Genomic DNA, 19,310 nt, shown 5'->3' on the forward strand with positions numbered 1-19,310 from the left:
GGGAAGATCCCACGGGCCGTGCAGCAACTAAACCCGTGCGCCACAACCACTGAGCCTGCGCTCTAGAGCCCGCGAGCCACAGCTTCTGAGCCTGCGAGCCACAACTACTGAAGCCCGCGCGCCTAGAGCCCGTGCTCCGCAGCAAGAGAAGCCACCGCAATGAGAAGCCCGCTCACTGCAACAAAGAGCAGCCCCCGCTTGCCGCAACTAGAGAAAGCCCGTGTGCAGCAACGAAGACCCAACACAGCCAAAAATAAATTACAAAAAAAAAAAAGAGACCATTCCCTGAACACTGTTGAGTGACTTGCTTTCCACCCCGCCCGGACATAACAATACCTCACGGACATCGAGTCACTTTACAGGTTTCTTTTTAATAGCCGCCCAGAGCTTACTTTAACTAATCCCCTCGCGAACAGAGTTTGGGGTTACCTTTATTTTTCATTATGCATCCTTCACATCTCTTGTTGAATACTGTGGGGAGTGTTTCAGCAGAATAAAGCCCTGGGCGTGAAATCACTGGACCAACGGATTTGCGCAGTTAGCCTGGTAATCAGTAGTGGCCTTTATCTTTCAAAAGGTTGTGCCTGTTTATATACTCTCCAATTATAGATAGGAGCCTTTCAATAAACCTTGTTGGAGTGAATGCTGGTTATTTGTTTGGAGATGTATTCCCACGACCGAGAGGTTCATAAATGTGGAGATAAGACCCAAGGCAGGGGATGGCCAGGGGGGCCGGGCTGTAGGGGGGCTGGGCAGGCAGCTCCTGGAGCTTTGGGTGCAGACAGGCCTCTGCAGAGAGACCCCAAAGGACAGCTCAGTGCTTGCCTCTGCAGACCACAGGTCCCCTAAACAGGTTTACGGAAATCTCATGATGTCTTGTATTTCTCAAGAACACCTTTGAGAAATGTCAACTTTCTGAGCCAGTCTCCAAATGCTCAGTTATTGAAAAGAGGCCCAAAATGGCTCTTCTGCTACAAAAGCAAAAACGATGGTGAGCTTTTTCTATTTTCATTTTTGGAAAAATCTAGGCAGGTAATTTCATTTCTTTATGATCGGTGTGCTGAAAACAATTTAAATTAAAAAATACTTTTCTTGAATGGGAGTGTCTGCATAAACGAACTTCGGCACAGTGACAATTATTTAAATTAAGCTGTGCACTATATTAAGGTATCACTGTTGTGTTTTTCAGACCCTCCCTCTGCCATTAAGGCTCTTCTCACTGTAACTCTTCATATGTCTTCACATAACAATAAGTGCAGGCACTTAAATAAATGTGGGTGTGGCCACAAGTAGACTGTGGCTCATTCTTTACAAAGTCATCCCTAACCACAGCTGGAATTTTATTCTTATAATACTCCTAAGAGGAAAACTCGGAAGGAGAAGGAATTATTTGAATAAGTCCATTAAAAAAAAAACTGTTGATACAAGCAAAGCATTTTTTATCATAAAGTATCCAGGTGAGTTTTCCATACTAATTAAATCAGAATACTACCATTTAGCATTTTCACTAAAATACTAATACAACTATTAGTGGGTTTTTCCATACTAGTCAGAGTAATTGCTCAGTTCTCCACCTTCAATCTATGGGTATGATATTTGTCATTGATTCCTGGCTGGGAATCTCAGTGGCTTTGGAATTTTAAGCTGGACGAGACCTAATTGAAAAGCACTTTTATTCAAAACTTGATCTTTCTGGGGTGGTATGCATATATTTGTGCATGTCAGTATACATGTATATCTGTATGGTGTATATGTATCATTTGCGGGCATATACATGCATATTTCTATATTTGGGGGTGCAGGTCTCATGTCTCCTGCTTAAATAAAGTAGAGGTTTTTGAGGCTTCTGGAGCACCAAAGTGGGAGGGGGTCAGTGCCTTTAACTCCCTCCAGTGCTGTGTGTCTGCTACAGCCTCCCTTCCAGCCCTTTATCCTCCTGAAACCACGCTGGCATCCAAGACCATCTGGGACCACCCCAGGAAAGACCTGGAGGACTAATTTCAATATTTTCTCTCTTCCTGGTAAAATATCTATTGAAACTGTGCTGAGCTAGAAGTCTTCCTCCGGTTCAGAAACTGTTTGCCTGTAAACACACTGACCTGGGTTTGGGGAACCAAACAAGACCGGAGAAAATAAATAAACAGCAGGTCCACATTATGCAAGAACTCCGGCTTCTGGGGAGACTGCAGGGGCAGAGCACAGAAAAACCACTGCGCCAAAGGACGTAAAAAATGATGACCAGAAAACGTTCCAGCTCTTTGGGCTGCGGGCGTGTTTTTATTGGTTAATGTTTTTATGGCCATGTTCTTTGGGAGGCAAAAACCTTATCCCTGCAAAGATGGATTAAATGAAAATTGTTCGCAGCAGAGAGCAAGAAAGAGAAGTGATGCCGATCTCCTCGCTGCTCCCGTAACACGGGGAGGTCTGGGAGGGCAGGAAGCAGGGGAGGCTCTAGAAGCTGGGTGGCCGCCGGGGCACTCACCGTTGACGAGGCCATATTTCTCGGCCAGGAGGGCGGCCTGCAGACTTTTCCCGCTGCCCACGGGCCCGCAAAGCAGCACCCTCGGGGTGAACGGGGCGTTAGATCGATGGATGGTTTGGACATAGGTCAGAGCTGGAACGAGAGGATGTGAGGATAATAAACCAGGGTCCTAAAGAAAGGGAACCAGCTTACGACACCTCTGCCTGGGCTCTTTTAACGGCAGTAATTATTTCTCTCTTTTACAGCTCCGTGGAAACCCTCTGTGAATCTGCCGGGTAACCACAGGGTGAAGCTGCGGGGAAGGAATTACCCTTCAGGCCTGGGCACCGAGGCGGGAGGGGACAAGGAGAGGCACAGAAGCCACCCTCCGAGCAGAGCACTGCCCTGGATCCCTCTGACACAGCACAGGGGCCGTGCTGCCCTCCTGGTCAAAGGACGGCTGGCCGTGTGGTTGGGGGCTGGTCCCAGGACACAGAACACACACTGAATACTGGGTTAGGGTGTTTCCAAATTGAATCCGGGCTGAGCCTCACCCTGAAGCCCCGGGACCAGGCCGACCTCCTAGATTCAGACACGGGCTTTGATAAACACGACAGGCCACGCGGGGGCCTCGTACTCGGGGACTTCTAAAGGCCTTCGGAATTGGTGGAGAATAATTTGCAGCTGCGCTCCAGTGACACCAACTTTATTGCAAGTCTCCAAAGAGGCAGTGATCAAATGGGTCCCGGGAGTGGGCAGATGTAGCCCTGGCCCAGGGTGCCCCTGGCATCTGAGGAACAAAGAAGTAGGGAGACAGGGCTGAGGCGCATGCACCGTGGGGGGCACTGGATGCCCAAAGCTACTGAACATCAAACCAGGTCACCTCCCTTGAGAGTGGAGGGCAGAGGAGGGGGCACGAGTGGGCTGAGGAGGCTGTTTAAGGGCAGCCACTCGGCACCTGGGTGAGGGGAGCGGCCCGCCCGCTGAGGCAGAGGGCGGGGGTACCTCCTCCTCAGTCCCCCTTGCGTCCAAAGGGGGTCTCCCTCCCCGGCCCCGCCTCCTGCCCGGGTCCCCGGACCATCCTGCGCAGGTGCCGGGCTGCCTGAAGTCAGCATGTTGGCCCCTCGCCCAGGATGGAATCCATCCGAAGACAGGAAGGTGTCCCCAGGCACCACCTTGAAATCCGTGACAGGTGTACAGGGTCTTCCAACCTTGTGCTTGACGTCGGGGCACCTCCCCGGCCTTTGCCCACCAGCTGCTGTCACGCTCCCTAGCTGTGACAGCCACAAATGTCTCCAGACATTGCCACGTGTCCCGCTGTGGCGAGAGGGCAAAATTGAGAACCAATGACATATATTCACTGGGCAAATTTTGAACTCTCAAATCTTTGTAGGATTTTTTGATTGGAAGGGTCATTAGAGATGCTACGATTCCCCTCTGTTTTAGAACTAAAGGTGCAGGTAAGTTACCTGTCTTCAAGGTCAAGATGATAACCAGCATCTTCACGGCAGGGATGCCCTTGCTGCTAAGCTAAACTCTACCAGCCTTACCTTATCTGATCTGTGCACGGTCCCACGAGGGATGTGCTTTCCTTGTCCCGATTTTACAGACAGTTGGCAGGGCTGGGGCAACTCTCCCAAGCCCACTGCCACGGGTAACACTTTCCATCAGCGAGACGAACCCGGAGGAAGAGATAAAGATAAAGACAGCGAGGCTGTCTTTATCCTCAGACCTTCCAGGATCCAGCCCGTCTGAAGAGCACAAATACTACAGGCAAAGCAGCCTGCTTACAAATGATGCTTAATTTACAGTAAATAACCAAGTTAATTAGAAGTAATGATCCCCCAGACGGTCTCAACAGCTAATTATTCTTTTTAAAAATATGTGGTTGCTGGATGCACAGCAGAGATATTAAAAAAAACAACACAGAGAATTTTGCATTCCAATTTTCAATTTCTCTCTCTGCATTATTAATTAATAATAATTAATATTCAGACACTCACATTTTTATTTACAATTTCAGGCATGAATCCTTTATGAACGATCGTATGAACTTTTAAATTTAATTAAGTAGTTTGGAAGTAATTAATGTGTAAATTCAGAATCATGGCATAAGATAAATGTTGTGGTTGTTTATCTTTGGAGCGCAGTGTTTGCTACTAAAGACTCTTCCGAGATGCGAAATCACTGGAAATTTATAAGGCATCCATAAGCCTGGCATTTTTCAAAGTAGCATCACTCTCCAGACATGCCCCCTCGTACACCGACCCCCTTCGGAGAGCGAGGCTGTGCCGGCTCCGGCTCTTGCTCTCGGTAAAGCAAAGCCGCTCAGACAACAAGGCCACCAGCAGGTGGGAGCCGGTGGGAGGGCCGCTCCGGGGAGCTCAGAACAACCTCCCCACCAAAAGTAAACTTCTCTTGAAGAGATTTGAGACAATATACCAAAAAAGGGCATCGTAAACCATCAAGTGTCTTAAAGTCCCTGAGGAGGTATTTTCATTGTGTCAGGCACCAGCATCGCACAGAAGGGGATAACCGCGTGTGGAGACAACTGAAGCTCGGCAAGACTTTTAAAAAATGAGGGAATTCCCTGGCGGTCCAGTGGTTAGGACTCCGCGCTTTCACTGCCAAGGGCCCGGGTTTGATCCCTGGTGGGGGAACTAAGACCCCCAGAAGCCACACAGCGTGGCCAAAAATAAAAATAAAATGAAATAAATAAAAGAAAAGAATAAATTTTAAAAAAATAAAAATGATAAATGCAGCTGCTTTGGGGGAGAACTCTTCTAACTTTCCTTGTCTTTCGGGACCGGATGTTGAATCCTGATGATAGCAACGTCCGATGTTTACTGAGCCGTTCTCTGCACCAGCTACTGGGCTCAGGGCTGCAGATACCTGCGTTGCAGGATCTCCTGCAGCCCTCACCTAAGTCCGTGAGGAAGGAAGGATTTTTGTTCCCATTTTGGGGATGACGAAACTGAGGCTCAGAGGGGTTAAGAGAGTTGCCGCAGGCTGCAGAGCTGACGTGTGGTGGGGCTGAGGTCACCTGGCTCCAAAGTCTCGGGACTCAATGGTCACACCCCTGACCCCCAAACAGGCCTCTTTCAGCCCATTTCTGAACATCTGTTACTGTTCCCAACGGCAGGGCCGTGCCCGGCATGCAACTGCCTATCCCTGCCCTCAGTGGGCTCAGGACACCTGAGTTGTGTTGTGGTTTTTTGGGGTTTGTGGCGCTGGTGGGTTTGGTTTGTACGTTTGTTTGTTTGAATATTTATAAATTTTCTCTTCCTCTTCCTTCATCCTCAGGGCAAGACTTCTTGCTGCATGTCCCTCCCACCCCGGCCCTCACCTCTCCTCACCCCCGCCCCCCCCGTCACTGTCAAGTCCGCTGACCATGCGGGCTATAGAATATTAGCCCAGGGTCTCAGAGGACGACGCTCCCAGGGACCCCAGACTCGTTTCTGGGCAGGGACCTTGGGCCTTCCGTGACTTGACTCCCGGGCTCCCAGGCACACCCTGGACACTGGACACTGGCATCACTGCCAGGAGAAGTGACACCAGGATGAGAGGGGCCGAGGGTCCACCTGGATTTACCCTGGTAGAAGACGTCCACGCACGGCTGGTCGGCAGTGATGACTTTCACGATTTTGGGGTACGAGGGGAGGATCCTGACGATGTTCCTGTGATACTCCAGCAGCCTCCGCGCCGTCTCCCCTTCCGAGATGCCTGCTGGCGCTATCAGTCGGTTCTGGATTTCGGACTCGGGGGGCCAGTCGAAGGTGGTGTGATAAATCTCTACCGGAGAGAGGGGCACGTTTAGAGTTGCCCGCCCGACCTGGGGGCGGAGCCTGCGGGTCCCAGCGGTGCTCATCCGCGCACCCCGGCAGCACCGCGCTCGGCTTTGGCTCCGGGCCCGGCCCCCCCCCCCCCCCCCCCCCCCGTCGCTATTAACGACAACAAAGTGGCGATGATGTTCAGCGCGAGGGGAAGGGTGGCCGTGACTTTCGGAGCGCTTCTTCTGTGCCAGGCTCCCACCCCCAGGCTCTCATGTCATCCTCACAGTGAGCAGATCACAAGGCAGGGCTCGGCGTTTTCATCCTCAAGTCCAGGTGAGAAAACTGAGCCTCAGAGACACTGGGCGACTTGTCCCATGTCACACAGCTAGAAAGGGGCAGGGACCACAAACCCGGGTCTTTCTGCTGCCCAAGCCTGAGAGTAAGTGCTCAGTGAGGGGTGGGCAGGGCTGTTACTAGGATTCCCTGTGAGACCCCACGGGGTGGTTGTGGGAAGGTGGAGACAGCCGTACCTCCTGTCTGAGGGTCGATTCTCTTCCCCAAATTTCTCTCAATCAGGACCGTGTCTGGAGCGCTCAGCACGACTGGGTAGAGAAGGAAAGAAGCAAAACCAGGCGTGGTGGGCAGCCGACCTGCTGCTGTATAAAGACATTAGAGCAACCACCATCTCCCATCCCCAGCAATGCCTTAAAAGAGAGGTCAGAACACAAACACGCAATCTCAGGACAGAGGAAGCCCACGCCTGAACACTTCGCCCGAGGACAGGCTTCAGTGACATATTTGTGCAGGACGCTTTTGCCACATTTGGGGATTATTTCCTAAAGAGAGTTTCTCAGATGTGAGATTCCTGAAACAAGGAATCACCAGGGTCAGAGCAAAACCTCACGTTTCTCAGAACAAGCCCCGAATGCATTTAGCTCCGTGGAAAATTCGACCGGGCTGTCCTCCTTTTTCCTGTTGGGCCACAGGCCCATCAAACCCCCTTCGTGGATGGTGCCTGGGCACCGGGGAGCCGCTGACAGAGTGGAGCGCTCACTCGCGGGGGCTGCAGGTCTGGGGGGAGGGCTCTCCAGGCGCGGGTGGGGCTACTCACTGACATGTCTGGGGGAGACCCCGAGGGTCTGGATCAACAGGGCCTGCTCCCGAGTTTCAGGGATGCCATCCAGAATCCAGCCCTAGGCAGAGAATGTGAAAAGGTGCTCACCTATGTTTACTTTTCCAGATTTTTTTGGAACTACTATAAAAGGAACATCATACCTTTATAGAAAGACTGGAACTTTTAAGGTCAGAGAAAATAAACGTTCCTGACAGCCGCCTCACCTCACTTAACAACTCCTCTCATAATATCACATCCCCTTCTGAATCTTACGTTTAAAATGATAGTCACACCATACGTATTTTCTGTCCTGACTTTTTCCATCCCGCGTTATAACCACCACCGTATTTTTCCTGTCGGCCCACCTCCTCGCTGGCCATATAACATTCCACCGAGTGAGTTGCCTCACGCGCTGAGCCGCGCCCCACGACCAAACGCCTCACCTGCCGCGCGTTCGCACCGTTACCAATAACACCGTGAGAACATCTCTGTGCTACAGCTCTTTCCACATTTCGGATTATTTCCTAAAGGGAGTTTCTCAGATGTGAGAGAAAAGGAACCACCAAGGGCAAAACAAAAACCCACTTTTCTTAAGAACAAGTCCCGAACAGAGCATTAAGAGGCCCGAGTTCAAGTTTCTGTTCCCAAGTGAACTCGTTATAGGGCTGAAATCCCTCAGGCATCTTCTTGGCTCAGCTGGGGAGCTGGTTTAGAAGATTTATTTTCATTAACCCTTTAAGTCCAATCGTGGGAGTCATATATGATTGTTGTACACTCTGTGGGAACACTAAAGAGCTGAAATAATAATGCTAGTCACTGGCAACACCACCGACCCAAACTAGCCACTGTTAACACTTAGGTGTATCTCCTTCCAGGCTTCACATAGAGATTATCTATTCTCCTGGCTGGCGGCGGGGGGGGGGGGGGGGGGGGAGAAAAGTCACACTGCACATACTATTTTGCAGTCTGTTCTTTTCACATAGTGAGAACGTTTCATGCATATTTCCCATGTCACAGAATGCTCCTCTCCTGGGAGTTTTCATAGCTGCCAGGCGTTGCATGAATTAACCTGCCAAGTGCTAATGAATCACATACTGCTGCTCATTTAGTTTCATTCCATTATAAAAAAAACACAAAAACTATTATTTAGGGACTTCCCTGGTGGTCCAGGGGTTAAGACTCCGTGCTTCCACTGCAGGGGGTGCGGGATCGATCCCTGGTGGGAGAACTAAGATCCTACATGCTGCGCAGCCTGCGGCCGAAAAACAAACAAACAAAAACTATCGTTTAAGAAGTGCTATATGTACATCTTGAGGTACACAGAATATCCTGATGAAGCTCTAAAAGTTGATACCTTCTTTTATAACTTTCGACACATTTTGCCACATCAGTTTCAAAATTGCCCACCGGTTTCTGAATCCAATGGCAGATCACCTGCTTCCCTGCATCTTTGTCAATGTCAGGCTTTATCCTGGGGGAAAATCTGTCCAGCAAACTAGAGTACACGGTAGCTGCTTTAATTTACATCTCTCTGATCACTAAGGAGGTTCAATATTTTTTCCATATGTGTATTGGCTATTTGAATTTTTTTCTTTTCCAAAATGTCCATTCATGCCGTCTATTCACTCTGCCCTTGGGGTTTGGTCCTCATTTGTTTACAAGAGCTCTTTACATATTAAGAATCTTAACGCGTTTTGGCAACTGCTACCACAGACTCTGAGAAAAATGATGTTGCCAACATTTTCCACAGTTTGTGTTTTGTGTATGGTGTTGTTTCTGACACACAAGTTTTTGGCCAAATCAATCAGCGCTTTCCTCTTTGGATTCTGGTGTTGTGTGGATGTATAAAAAGGCCCTTGCCACTGCAAAAGCTGATACGTGTTCACTTGCATTTAAGCTGAGTTCTCTTAACGGTTTACTCTTTACACTGAAATATTTAAAAGAGCCACATTTTATTTTGAAAATGATGTGAGCCTTGATCTCATCTGTTTCTTTGTGGATCTCCAACTGTCCCACGGTCATCTATGAAATAGCCTGTCCTCTCCCCTCTGAATGTCACCTTTTTTTTAGTCACAGCTACATGCTGATATGATGTTGGCTCTGACATCTTTCTGCCCGTAGACTCTTGCGCCATCCTCACACCACCTGAATTCTCGCTGTTTTGTAGTTTATTGTTCTGTCTAATAGGAGATGCTCCTCCTTCTTTTTATGTTTTTCAAAACTTTGTTCCTCCAAGTAGGCAGAAAACTATTTTGTCAAGTTCCAAAATATAAATTCTACAAGGTTGGGAATGACATTAAATGTATAGAGTAATTTGCGGAGGATGGACATTTTTACAATATCAAGTCAACATTATTACCTTCCTGGGAATCTCCTGGCTGTCCAGTGGTTAGGACTTGGCGCTCTCCCTGCCGGGGACCCGGGTTTGACCCCTGGTCTCGGAACTAAGATCCCACAAGCTGTGCGGCCAAAGAAGACCGCAAAAAAAACCCCAAAAACCATGATCTTCCCATTTGCTTACGCTGTTTTCTTTTTAATGTACCTCAGCAATATTCACATTCAACAATTTCTAAAGTCCTTTCAAATCCTATGAGCCTAGAGTTATACACATATACACTAACGCCTTCAACCTGATGGTCAGATAAAGTAGATAAAGTGAGCTTTGGAAGAGTGAAATAAAGCTGCAAATTGTCTCAGGTCTCCATTCTTTTTTTTTTTTTTTTTTTTGGCTGCAGTAGAAAAGGATAGCTTTATTACTTTGCCAGGCAAAGGGGGACACAGCGGGCTCCTGCCTCGAAAAACTACGTGTCCCCCTCAGGTCTCCATTCTGCGGTGAGGCGGGGTCAGACAGCCCCAAGTAGAAGCCCAGGTTTCTGATGCGGGCTCCCAGAAGGGGCCCCCTGCTCTCAGTCATTGTAAGAACTTGTCTGCCGTAAGGTCAGAGGATGGACTGATAGGGTGAGCTGAGACCCAAGGTCACCCGTAACTCCTAATACCTGATGTACTGAACACCGTGTGGTTGAGGGCAAGGAATGTCTTTCTTTTTTAAAAAAAAAAAAAACGGGGGGAGCACATTTCTTCAATATTAAAATATTTAGGTTCCAACAGCCTCAACTGACAGTTAAAAAAAAAAAGCTCAACAAATTTACAGAGTAAAGGGTATTGGAAAAATCAGGCACGCTTTCATTAATTCCTTAAATTATGCAGGAGAACGCGCAGCCACGGAGCCCCTGGATTCTAGAACTAATGAAGCAAAACTGCAAAAAAAATTTTTTAACAGCCTTTTGCTCCCTCAAGTCCTTGTTATAGGCAGCCAAGCGCTGGCTGCAGCTCTTACAAAGAGCAGACACCTACAGATGTGCGCACCCCTCCAGGAATCAGGAAGCACAGGGTCTGAGAGCTCCCCCACTTACAGTTCTGGAAGCCGAACCCAAATGTTCTGAACTTTGGCTACATTCAGACCCCTTTATTTTTTCCTTATTTGGAGGGGAGGGAGTCGGAGCCCCCTGACTGCTTCTTCTAGGACAAGGGCTGGTAATTCTGTTTCGAATCCCTTTTTGAAGCTGAAAGAAGGTTGGAACCCCGCCTTCACTCAGCACTGAGAAAGGCCTCCGCTTTTAATATTGCATTACTGGGCAATCATTATAATCTTGCCCATAAATTTGCAGCTGGTATCAGTATGTGGTCCAAAGCTTTTAGAAGTATTCAGGGGAACAGCTCTCACCGACTGGAGAAAGCGGGCCTTCCAATTACACAGGAAAAGTGCAGCAAAATGAGGAACATCTCCCTAATTAACTGGCCTCATTGGTGCATCATTCTGGTTTGGATGTGAAATTTAAGGAAGGAGAAGAGAAGGTGCGTGGGGGGCGCTCGAAGCGAATCCCAGGCCACCTGCTCTCTGGGTTACTCTTTCAGACTCAGGGAGACGGTGCCATCACCCAGGTGCAAAGGAACGAGGGCCCTGGAGGACCTCTTAGGGCAGCAACCCCACCCCACTGGTGCAGCTGTGGAGACCCTTCATCCCCACATCAGTCCGCTTGGGAAGGAAGGGCACAGTGACCACGGCCTCTGCGTCACGGAGTGTGGGTCCTGGAGCATCCTCAAGATGGGAGCCCCAGGCTTAGCGCCTGCCAGAGATCTTCCTTCCCAGAGCTCTTGACTTTATATAGAGGTTATACGCAACTGCCCAGTGGCAAAATGGACCACACTTTCAAGGGGAAACAGCACTTCTGGTTGAGAGCAAGCTAATGGCTGCAAATTCTGGCAAAGCAAGGAGTCACCGATCAGTCAGTAGCGTCCCATGCCGGGATGGGACGCTGGTGAGGTGCATCGTGAGGGTCGCGGTTCTGACTTCCAGGAACGGCTGGATGCGGAGAGAGCAGTCAGTCCCTAATTAGAATACATCATCCATCTTCCTGACACTTCAGTGAAATGTCTGTTCCACTCTGGAGCTGCAGCTTTGTTCAGAGCAGGTTAATTGATATTCTGATGCCTTCGCTCGCCGTACCCCTGTGGCTCGGTTCTGTTTTATCACACATCAAAAAGGCCGTATGCTCAGGGCACTCCCTGCACCGGCACAGAGCTGGAGGTCTGCACAGCTGCGAGGGGTACGGTATCACAGGAGGGACAAGCACCGAGCAGATGTCACAGATGAAAAAACGGGGAAGAAAAGCAGCCAGCGAGCCTAGGGAACGTGGCGAGGCCCGGCAGAGCGCTGCCGGATGCCGAGTGGGCGGCCCGCTCTGCGTGAACACTGGCCTCTTCTGCCCTTCTGACTGTTATTAAAGCGCAGTTAGCAACTTCACGCTGCAGGACTCTTGCCCTCTGGGCCCCCTGCCTGTTTGATGCGGTGCCCCTTGTCTCCTCCCCTCTCCTCAAAGACCAGAGCGGGGTGCTCCCCTGGGTTCTTCCTAGGACGCCCTGATCCAGCTCCCGGCTCCAACCGCAGCCTCTGGAGCCTCCATCCCAGGCGCTCCCCGGAGCCGAATGCTGATTCCTCACCGTCCCGAGGAGGCAGACTGAGGCTGAAGGTTTGGATTCGATCAGACCCACTCAGCTCAGAGCGTGAACCAGGAGACACATCGCAAGATGCATCATGGGCCGCCACCTCCCTCGCTTTTCTCCGATGAAACGTTATACGGTTTCCCAACATATAAAAGAGGAAAAACCGGGAGATTTTTATCAGCCAGAAAAGAAATGCATATTAAAAGATCAAGTTTGGGAAACTGATGTGTTTCAGGACAATCGGTGAGAACAATTTTGATGAATACAAAAAAATGTTGACATCAAACTGCCCCAGTACTGGTTCCTTTGGTTTATACAGAAACATGACAGTCTTAGCCTGCCATGGCATCTTCGGGCGCCTTCCACATGCAACTCATCTGAAAGGTGACTAGCGGGAAGTTTTACTTTGAAGTTTCATCTCAAACAATAGGCAACAGCTGCTGGCATTCCTGACCTCGTTCAAGCCCGCGCTGCAGCAGGACGAGATTCTCCTGTAACTCGCCAGCACACTGGCTCTGCCGCCCCACCGAGGCTTGGCCTGGCCGCTTCCTGTGCGCAGCCCCAAGACGCACGTGCCCAGACAGGCTGAGACGGGCAGGAGAGATGTTTCTGAACAACCGACAGTGCCAAGTTCCACCCTTGCTAGCAAATCGGTGGACACAGGCCCGACGTTTTTCTATCCAAAGTGAATGTGGGAAAATCCGTACTCCTAGGTCTGCAGGTTAGAAGCCACTGATCTCCAGGGTGTTAAAATTTGGTAAAGCATGAATGTGAATGTCTAAGAGGCTTTTTATTCGTTCCAAATAGCTAAGAAAGTGTTTTAAAGTCAAATTCCTATAAAATGTCTGTGGGGCCACTCTGCAAAGGAAGATACAGTCAGAAAAACATACTGTTCCGTGCCCAGCAGACCAGTCCCACCCCAGCTCCGAGGCTGGGCGATGCCGAGATGACCCACCGCAGAGATAACGCGCTTCACGGCATCACGTCTAGTTCCCAGGTTCAGACACAGTGGCCTCTGGCTGAAAGCACAAGAAGTGGATAATCCAACAACGTCCAGTTAATGGGTCCATTCCTTTCAAACACTTTAGAGCATGTCTGTGGTGTGGACCCATCTCTTCAGAAAGACGATTAGTCTGTTAAGGTGTCAGTTTATCATATGCTGGTGAAGAGCAGGGGCTTGGGAACCAGCCTGTGCCACTGCCAGCCGTGGGACTTTCAACCAGGGACTCAGTCCCTTGGGGCCTCGTTCTCCTTCTCTGCAAAACGGGGACACTAACAGCAATCTACCCCGCAGCTGCTGGGACGATTAAATGAGGACCGTAAACAAACAAACACATAAACAACAACAAAACAAGCACAGTGCCTGGCGACGGGGAAATGGCCCAGTCCATGTTAACTGGTTTTATCATTATTATACTTTTGAGCAAGGTGAACTCTGTCCTTTTCCTCTACCTCCTGTCAGGAAGGAACCCCACTTAAGACTGTAGAACTTAAGGGACTTCCCTGGCGGTCCAGTGGTTAAGACTTCACCTTCCAATGCAGGGGGTGCAGGTTCAGTCCCTGGTCAGGGAGCTAAGATCCCACACGCCTCAGGGCCAGAAAACCAAAACATAAAGCAGAAGCAATATTGCAACAAATTCAATAAAGACTTTAAAAATGGTCCACAGCCAAAAAATCTTAAAAAAAAAAAAAGACTGTAGAATTTAATATAAAGAATTCATTTCAAAAGGCAATCTCAGGACTTCCCTGGTGGTCCAGTGGTTAAGACTCTGCACTGCCGACGCGGGGGGCACGGGTTCGATCCCTGGACGGGGAACTAAGATCCAACATGCTGCGCGGTACGGCCAAAAGATTAAAAAAAAAAAAAGGCAATCTCTTGGAAAGAGCAGTAACTGGCATCCCAGATATGAACTGAGGAAACCTTTCTAATCAACGAGGACTTGGGAAAAACACATTTCGGTAAAAGTGAGGGAGTCTAGCGAGTCGTGGGCTAGCGCACACCCACTCCAGCGTGCTCATCCGTTTTCCAGTGCCTGCCCAGGAGCCACCTGGGACGCCAGCCTGGGTCCAGCAGATGGGAAACAACAACCATGCTTTTCCAGTGGGGTGGGCATTTCCACAGGAAGACCTGGGGTGCATTCATTCATTCATTCACCCATCCATTCATCAACTCATTGCCATATTTATCCACCACTGTGTGTGGTACACTGTTCTTTCATATTGAAAAGTTCAGAAGCCCTGGGTCTGGGGGCTTGTCCAATAGATAGCACCTGGGGGTGATCAGTCACTGGTTCATGTAACTAACTACCCCCTCCCCAAGCCTGGCTGACCCGACTCTGTTACTTAGGACTCTTTCCTAGTTGGCCATTTGATTTGTGCAAGGCACTGAACTTCATCTGTAAAACGAGAGGATTGGACCAGGCAACCTCTAGCAAAGACGTTTATGGTCTAACAAAGACATTTTAAGAGTGAACAGCTACTCATAATTATGCAGGGAAAATAGGCATCAACCAGGACGAGGGACTGCCCTGCCTCTAAGGGTCTTTGCACATTAAAACATGATAATTTACTTGCAATCATGCAGCCTGATTCTCCTGTGAAATTCTGCCAGCTCTCGAAATCATGAAAAGAAGGGGGAAAACCCCGCAGGCAGTGGGGGCAGACCTTGGGGGCCGCTGACAAGTTACCTGGGTCTGATCAACACCTGTAATGACTCTTCTCCCAGGGAATTCTGAAGTACACACTGAAGGTCAAGTGCTGGGTCTGAGCTGGGTGCACACGTCAGCCCAGAGCTCCTGGCCTCATTCTCAGAGGTTGCAGTGGCCCGAGTTCACTGACCCGATGGTTTCTCAGGCCTCATTCCTCTCTCTCCATTCCAAATCCACTGATCCTGGCAGGGCTCGCAGCCAAGCAGCCAGCCTGTAGATTCACGCCTCCTCCTCAAGCTGGTGCCCTCTCCCCCTTTATCCTGGGACCGCCACACCTGTCCATCCGGGCCCTGGTGCAGGGAAAGCACTGGCCATGGGCAGAGTTGTGGCTGGGTCCACAACTGGGCTCCAACCCTGGAGCCTTGTGACCATCAATTACCTAAGCCTTGAGTCTTAGCCTGTAAGATGGGGGCAGTCAGACCCACCTAAGGGAAAATCCCTGCAATGATTGCACAAGATTATTGACGACACGTGTGATGACAAAGCTCCTGACGCAAAGCAGGCGCCTCACAGACACGGGTGCCTTTCTCCCTCCTAAGAACCGTCTGCGGTGCAAGGGCATTTGCATTTCCGCAGGACTGAAAGAGGCTGAATCTCCAAGTGGCTGACTTTACAAGGCTGCCGTTTCAGGCCCCAAAAGGTGGGCAGTAGTCTGGGGGACGCTCTGGGCCTCACCTTCACCAGGAACAGCTGTCCCTCCATCCCCTCCGTCGGTGGGTGCTGGTCACCACTGGTCACTTTCCCTCTGTCCGGCTGCCCCTGGCGTGTCTGGGTCATTTCCTTCAGAAACACATCCCATTTTCATTCCCTCTCTCCCAGTCAAAACAGCCTTCCCCTGCGGGCTCAGTTCCCTGGGGACATTCACTCTCAACCCACCCGGAGGCCTGGACCACTTTCCACATCTTCCTGAGCTCATCTCAGCTCAGGCCTGTGTTCTCCTGCTGCCAGAGACCAGACACCACAGTGTTGCTCCAGGAAAACCCGACATGACCAGCCGTGGAAAGCGCAACGTGAGAGGATCGATGACGTGTTCAGAGAATGAGAACTCATCGGTCTAAAGACTAGTGAATTCCACACAGTCTCAACAAATAAAAGGTACGCCAAAATATACATATATGCGTGCTCTGGTATTCTAACCAATACTCTCATTTATAATTAATATTATAGGTAGTACGTTTATAATTAAAATTGGGGGTACTTAATATGTTACAGATTATAGCTAAAAATCATCCACTTTAGTTTCCACAGTTCTTCCAAATCCCACTGACTGACGGTATTAAGCTACAAGCGGATCCCCAGACCCCCACATACCAACTGTTTAACAATCTCCTTATCTGCAAAGTAGGGATAATGCTGACGGGCCCACACTTCCTGGTGTTCAAGGTTAGGTGCAGTGATGAGCGTACAGGGCCAGCTCAAGGTCTGGCCAATTGCAGGTGCTGGAGAACGGCAGCTGCAACCGTCTCCGGTCTCTGGCACACGCCATGTTTTCACAGTTGACAGCTAGCTGCAAAACTAAGCCACACCAAGAGCCTGGGAATGGGCGATTGAGGGTGCCCCTCTGTTCCGTCCTCCTGGTGGGCGTTTCCAGCTCTCGGGAGGCAGGTCTCTGATCCGGCCCCTGGATCCGACCTCAACCTGCCAAGGGTGACGTGGTCGGTGGTTCTGAGTCCAATGCGGTCTCCAACATCACCGGGCCTCTCCAACGCTCTCTGCTGCTCCGAAGCCCACTTACAGTGGCTCGAACATCGGGCTCTGTCCTGCATTCCAGCCGTCTCTTTTCCCTCCCCGACGGCAGTTAGAAGGATCCTAAGGGCATCCCAGGCATCAGCTGCCCGCAGAGCACCCGGGGTGCCTGCTGCTTAGCCAGCAGATAGGTGGGCCACACACGCCATGAACAAGCCCGAGACCGCACCGCAGGGTCCAGAAACACCCACAAACGAGGGACCCACAAGGGGGTACTCACGGCGTCCAGCCTGGCCCGCAGAGCCCTGCCTCGCTGTGACGCATGCCGTTCAGTTTTCCGAGTGGAGTTCAGACCTCCCCTCCAGATGCCCAGCCATCCTGACTGCATTTGTGTTAGAGGAACACACAGCCCCGGGCCTCAGCAGAGCTGTTGATCAATAAACCCGCACTCCTCAGAGGACGCGAGGGACATCTACAAACCCGCGAGTGCCAGAACAACGGCAAGAAAATCCCACGTTCCCACCGTCAGAGGATGAGAGCTGGGTAATTCATGCCAGCCCAGTGACGCCGCCAGGAGAAGTAAAACAAACAGCGGGGGGTTCTGTAGACCAGAATCGGGCTTCTGCGTTCCGTTAGCGTTTCCACTATAAAACACTCACTCCCCTTACGGGCAGGGACGCGTCAATCTGTGACCAGACAGGAAAAAGTAAACAAGAGTCTAGAAATCTGCCAAGTAAATGTTAGACTCTCGGTTTTACAGTCGAAGTGTGCTCCAGCAACATCTCCTTTATCATAAAGTAACGGAGCATCTCCACGATATGAAATGAGATCAAAAAGAAGTTAACCTGTGAATGCAAAGTCTCACTTTGCATTTTCTGTAAAGGAAACACATGCACTGATCACGGGGGGGGGGGGGCGGCGGGGGGGAAGCGACTCCCTTCCAGGGTGCCTCGGAGACCTTCTTCTCCCTGACTTAGCAAGCTGGGGGCGTGGTCAAAGTTTTGCCTTTGGCGATGTCATTCTGCAGCTCAAGGAGGGAGATGACGTGGTGCCAGACACCGGAACTTGCTGGATTTCTGGAAGAGCAGTTCTTTTTTCAGGCAACACATGTATCCTTCCTTTGGGTCAGCAGCGGGGATCCGGCACTGCAGCCTCCTTTTCTGTAAAGTGGGAGAATCACAGTGCTAAACGCCTACCTGCACCACTAGCCACGGGCCCGTGAAAGCGGGCACTCTGTTTCCTTTGTTCTGTTTTGTCCCTCACACAACCTAGAATGGTCCCTGTCACACAGTAGGTGCCTGTAAGCCTTGGTTGTTGAAAACCTCACAGGACAGCTGTGCGGGTCTCACCAGAAAGTGCCTCCGAGCGTGGCAGTCACTTGCACCACGTGCTAGTCAAGGCTGGTTAACGACTATTGGTACCTTTACCTCAATGGACCTGCATTGCTGCCCAGCACCTATGCTGGGCTTAGTGTTGGCCTCTTCGGTGTTTTGTTTTTTAAATTTTTATTGGAGTAGAGTTGACTTACAATGTTGTGTTAGTTTCAGGTGTAAGCAAGGTGAATCAGTTATACATATACATATACCCATTCTTTTTCCGATTCTTTTCCCATATAGGTTATTACAGAACACTGAGTGGAGTTCCCTGTGCTGTACACTAGATCCTTATTAGTTATGTATTTTATATATAGTAGTGTGTATATGTTAATCCCAATCTCCTAACTTATCTCTCCCCCACCCCACGTTTCCCCTGCGGTAGCCATAAGTTTGATTTCGAAGTCTGTGAGTCGGGTTCTGTTTTGTAAATAAGTTCCTCTGTATCACTTTTTATTAGATTCCACATGTAAACGATATCATACGATTTTTATTCTTCTGATCTTCACCACAGTCTCAGGCCTGACGAGTCATGGGGTGGGTTGATATTTTCTGAGCTCGCTGAAGGAGGGGCCTGCTTGCATCCCATTTAAGTAACCACAGGTCCCCGGGGAAATGTTCCGTTGTTCACGCCTCTGCTTTTTGTGGAGGCGTTGGGAAGACTTCCTGACCAGCGGCTGGGGATGAGGGGGTGGTTAGAGCTCAGCACCCTGAGCGCAGGCGGGGCAGCGTCCCTCCGCAGGCCTCTGCCGGGCCGCCCCCGGGGGACACGGACGCAGCAGGTGAACCTGTGTTATCAGGGTGTGTTATCCGCTCGGGTGGGTGGGACTCCAAGCACCCTGGTTTGGGAAACAGAAAGGAAAGGTGCTGCAACACAGAGCGCGACCGAGGGGGGTGCCGACTACCACGCGAGCGCCGAGCATGCCGATCCCTGCCCAGGTCATACTAAAGGTCGCTGCCGACGGCCCCGCTCAGCCTGCAGGGGCTTCTTGCCTTACACCTGGCGAGAACCAGCCCTAACCTCCGGAGGAGTGAACTCCAGCCCAAGTGGACGCTCACAGAAGGAAAGAAAAGCCAAGGCCAATGGACAGAAGCCAGGGCCGGGGAGGCTCCAGGTAGTTTTGAAATCTCATTGTTTTTCCCTCCAGGCACTACAATTAAAAGACTGCTGGGACTTCCCTGGTGGCGCAG

The 19,310-nt window shown here is 50.3% G+C and overlaps 1 protein-coding gene across 4 annotated transcripts in view; it reads right to left on the reverse strand.

The window, feature by feature from the left end:
• Nucleotides 1–19,310, reverse strand: part of AK8 (adenylate kinase 8) — a 128,701-nt gene that overhangs the window by 79,288 nt on the left and 30,103 nt on the right. For 3 of the 4 annotated variants that reach the window (XR_003790900.1, XM_029204033.1, XM_029204034.1), the window contains 4 exons: nt 7,346–7,427; nt 6,765–6,836; nt 6,053–6,253; nt 2,483–2,614 (listed from right to left, as the gene is read on the reverse strand). Coding sequence is in view for 3 of the 4 variants with exons in the window: in XM_029204033.1 (XP_029059866.1) it covers nt 2,483–2,614; nt 6,053–6,253; nt 6,765–6,836; nt 7,346–7,427 (487 nt within the window). In the remaining variant the exon portion in view is untranslated. Of the gene's footprint in view, nt 1–2,482; nt 2,615–6,052; nt 6,254–6,764; nt 6,837–7,345; nt 7,428–15,735; nt 17,530–19,310 lie in introns of those variants that run through there. The other variant, XM_029204035.1, reaches the window with a different exon arrangement.

Source organism: Monodon monoceros, unplaced genomic scaffold, assembly GCF_005190385.1.
Source record: "Monodon monoceros isolate NGI ecotype Baffin Bay Population unplaced genomic scaffold, NGI_Narwhal_1 Super_Scaffold_5, whole genome shotgun sequence".
In the NCBI taxonomy this organism is placed as follows: domain Eukaryota; kingdom Metazoa; phylum Chordata; class Mammalia; order Artiodactyla; family Monodontidae; genus Monodon; species Monodon monoceros.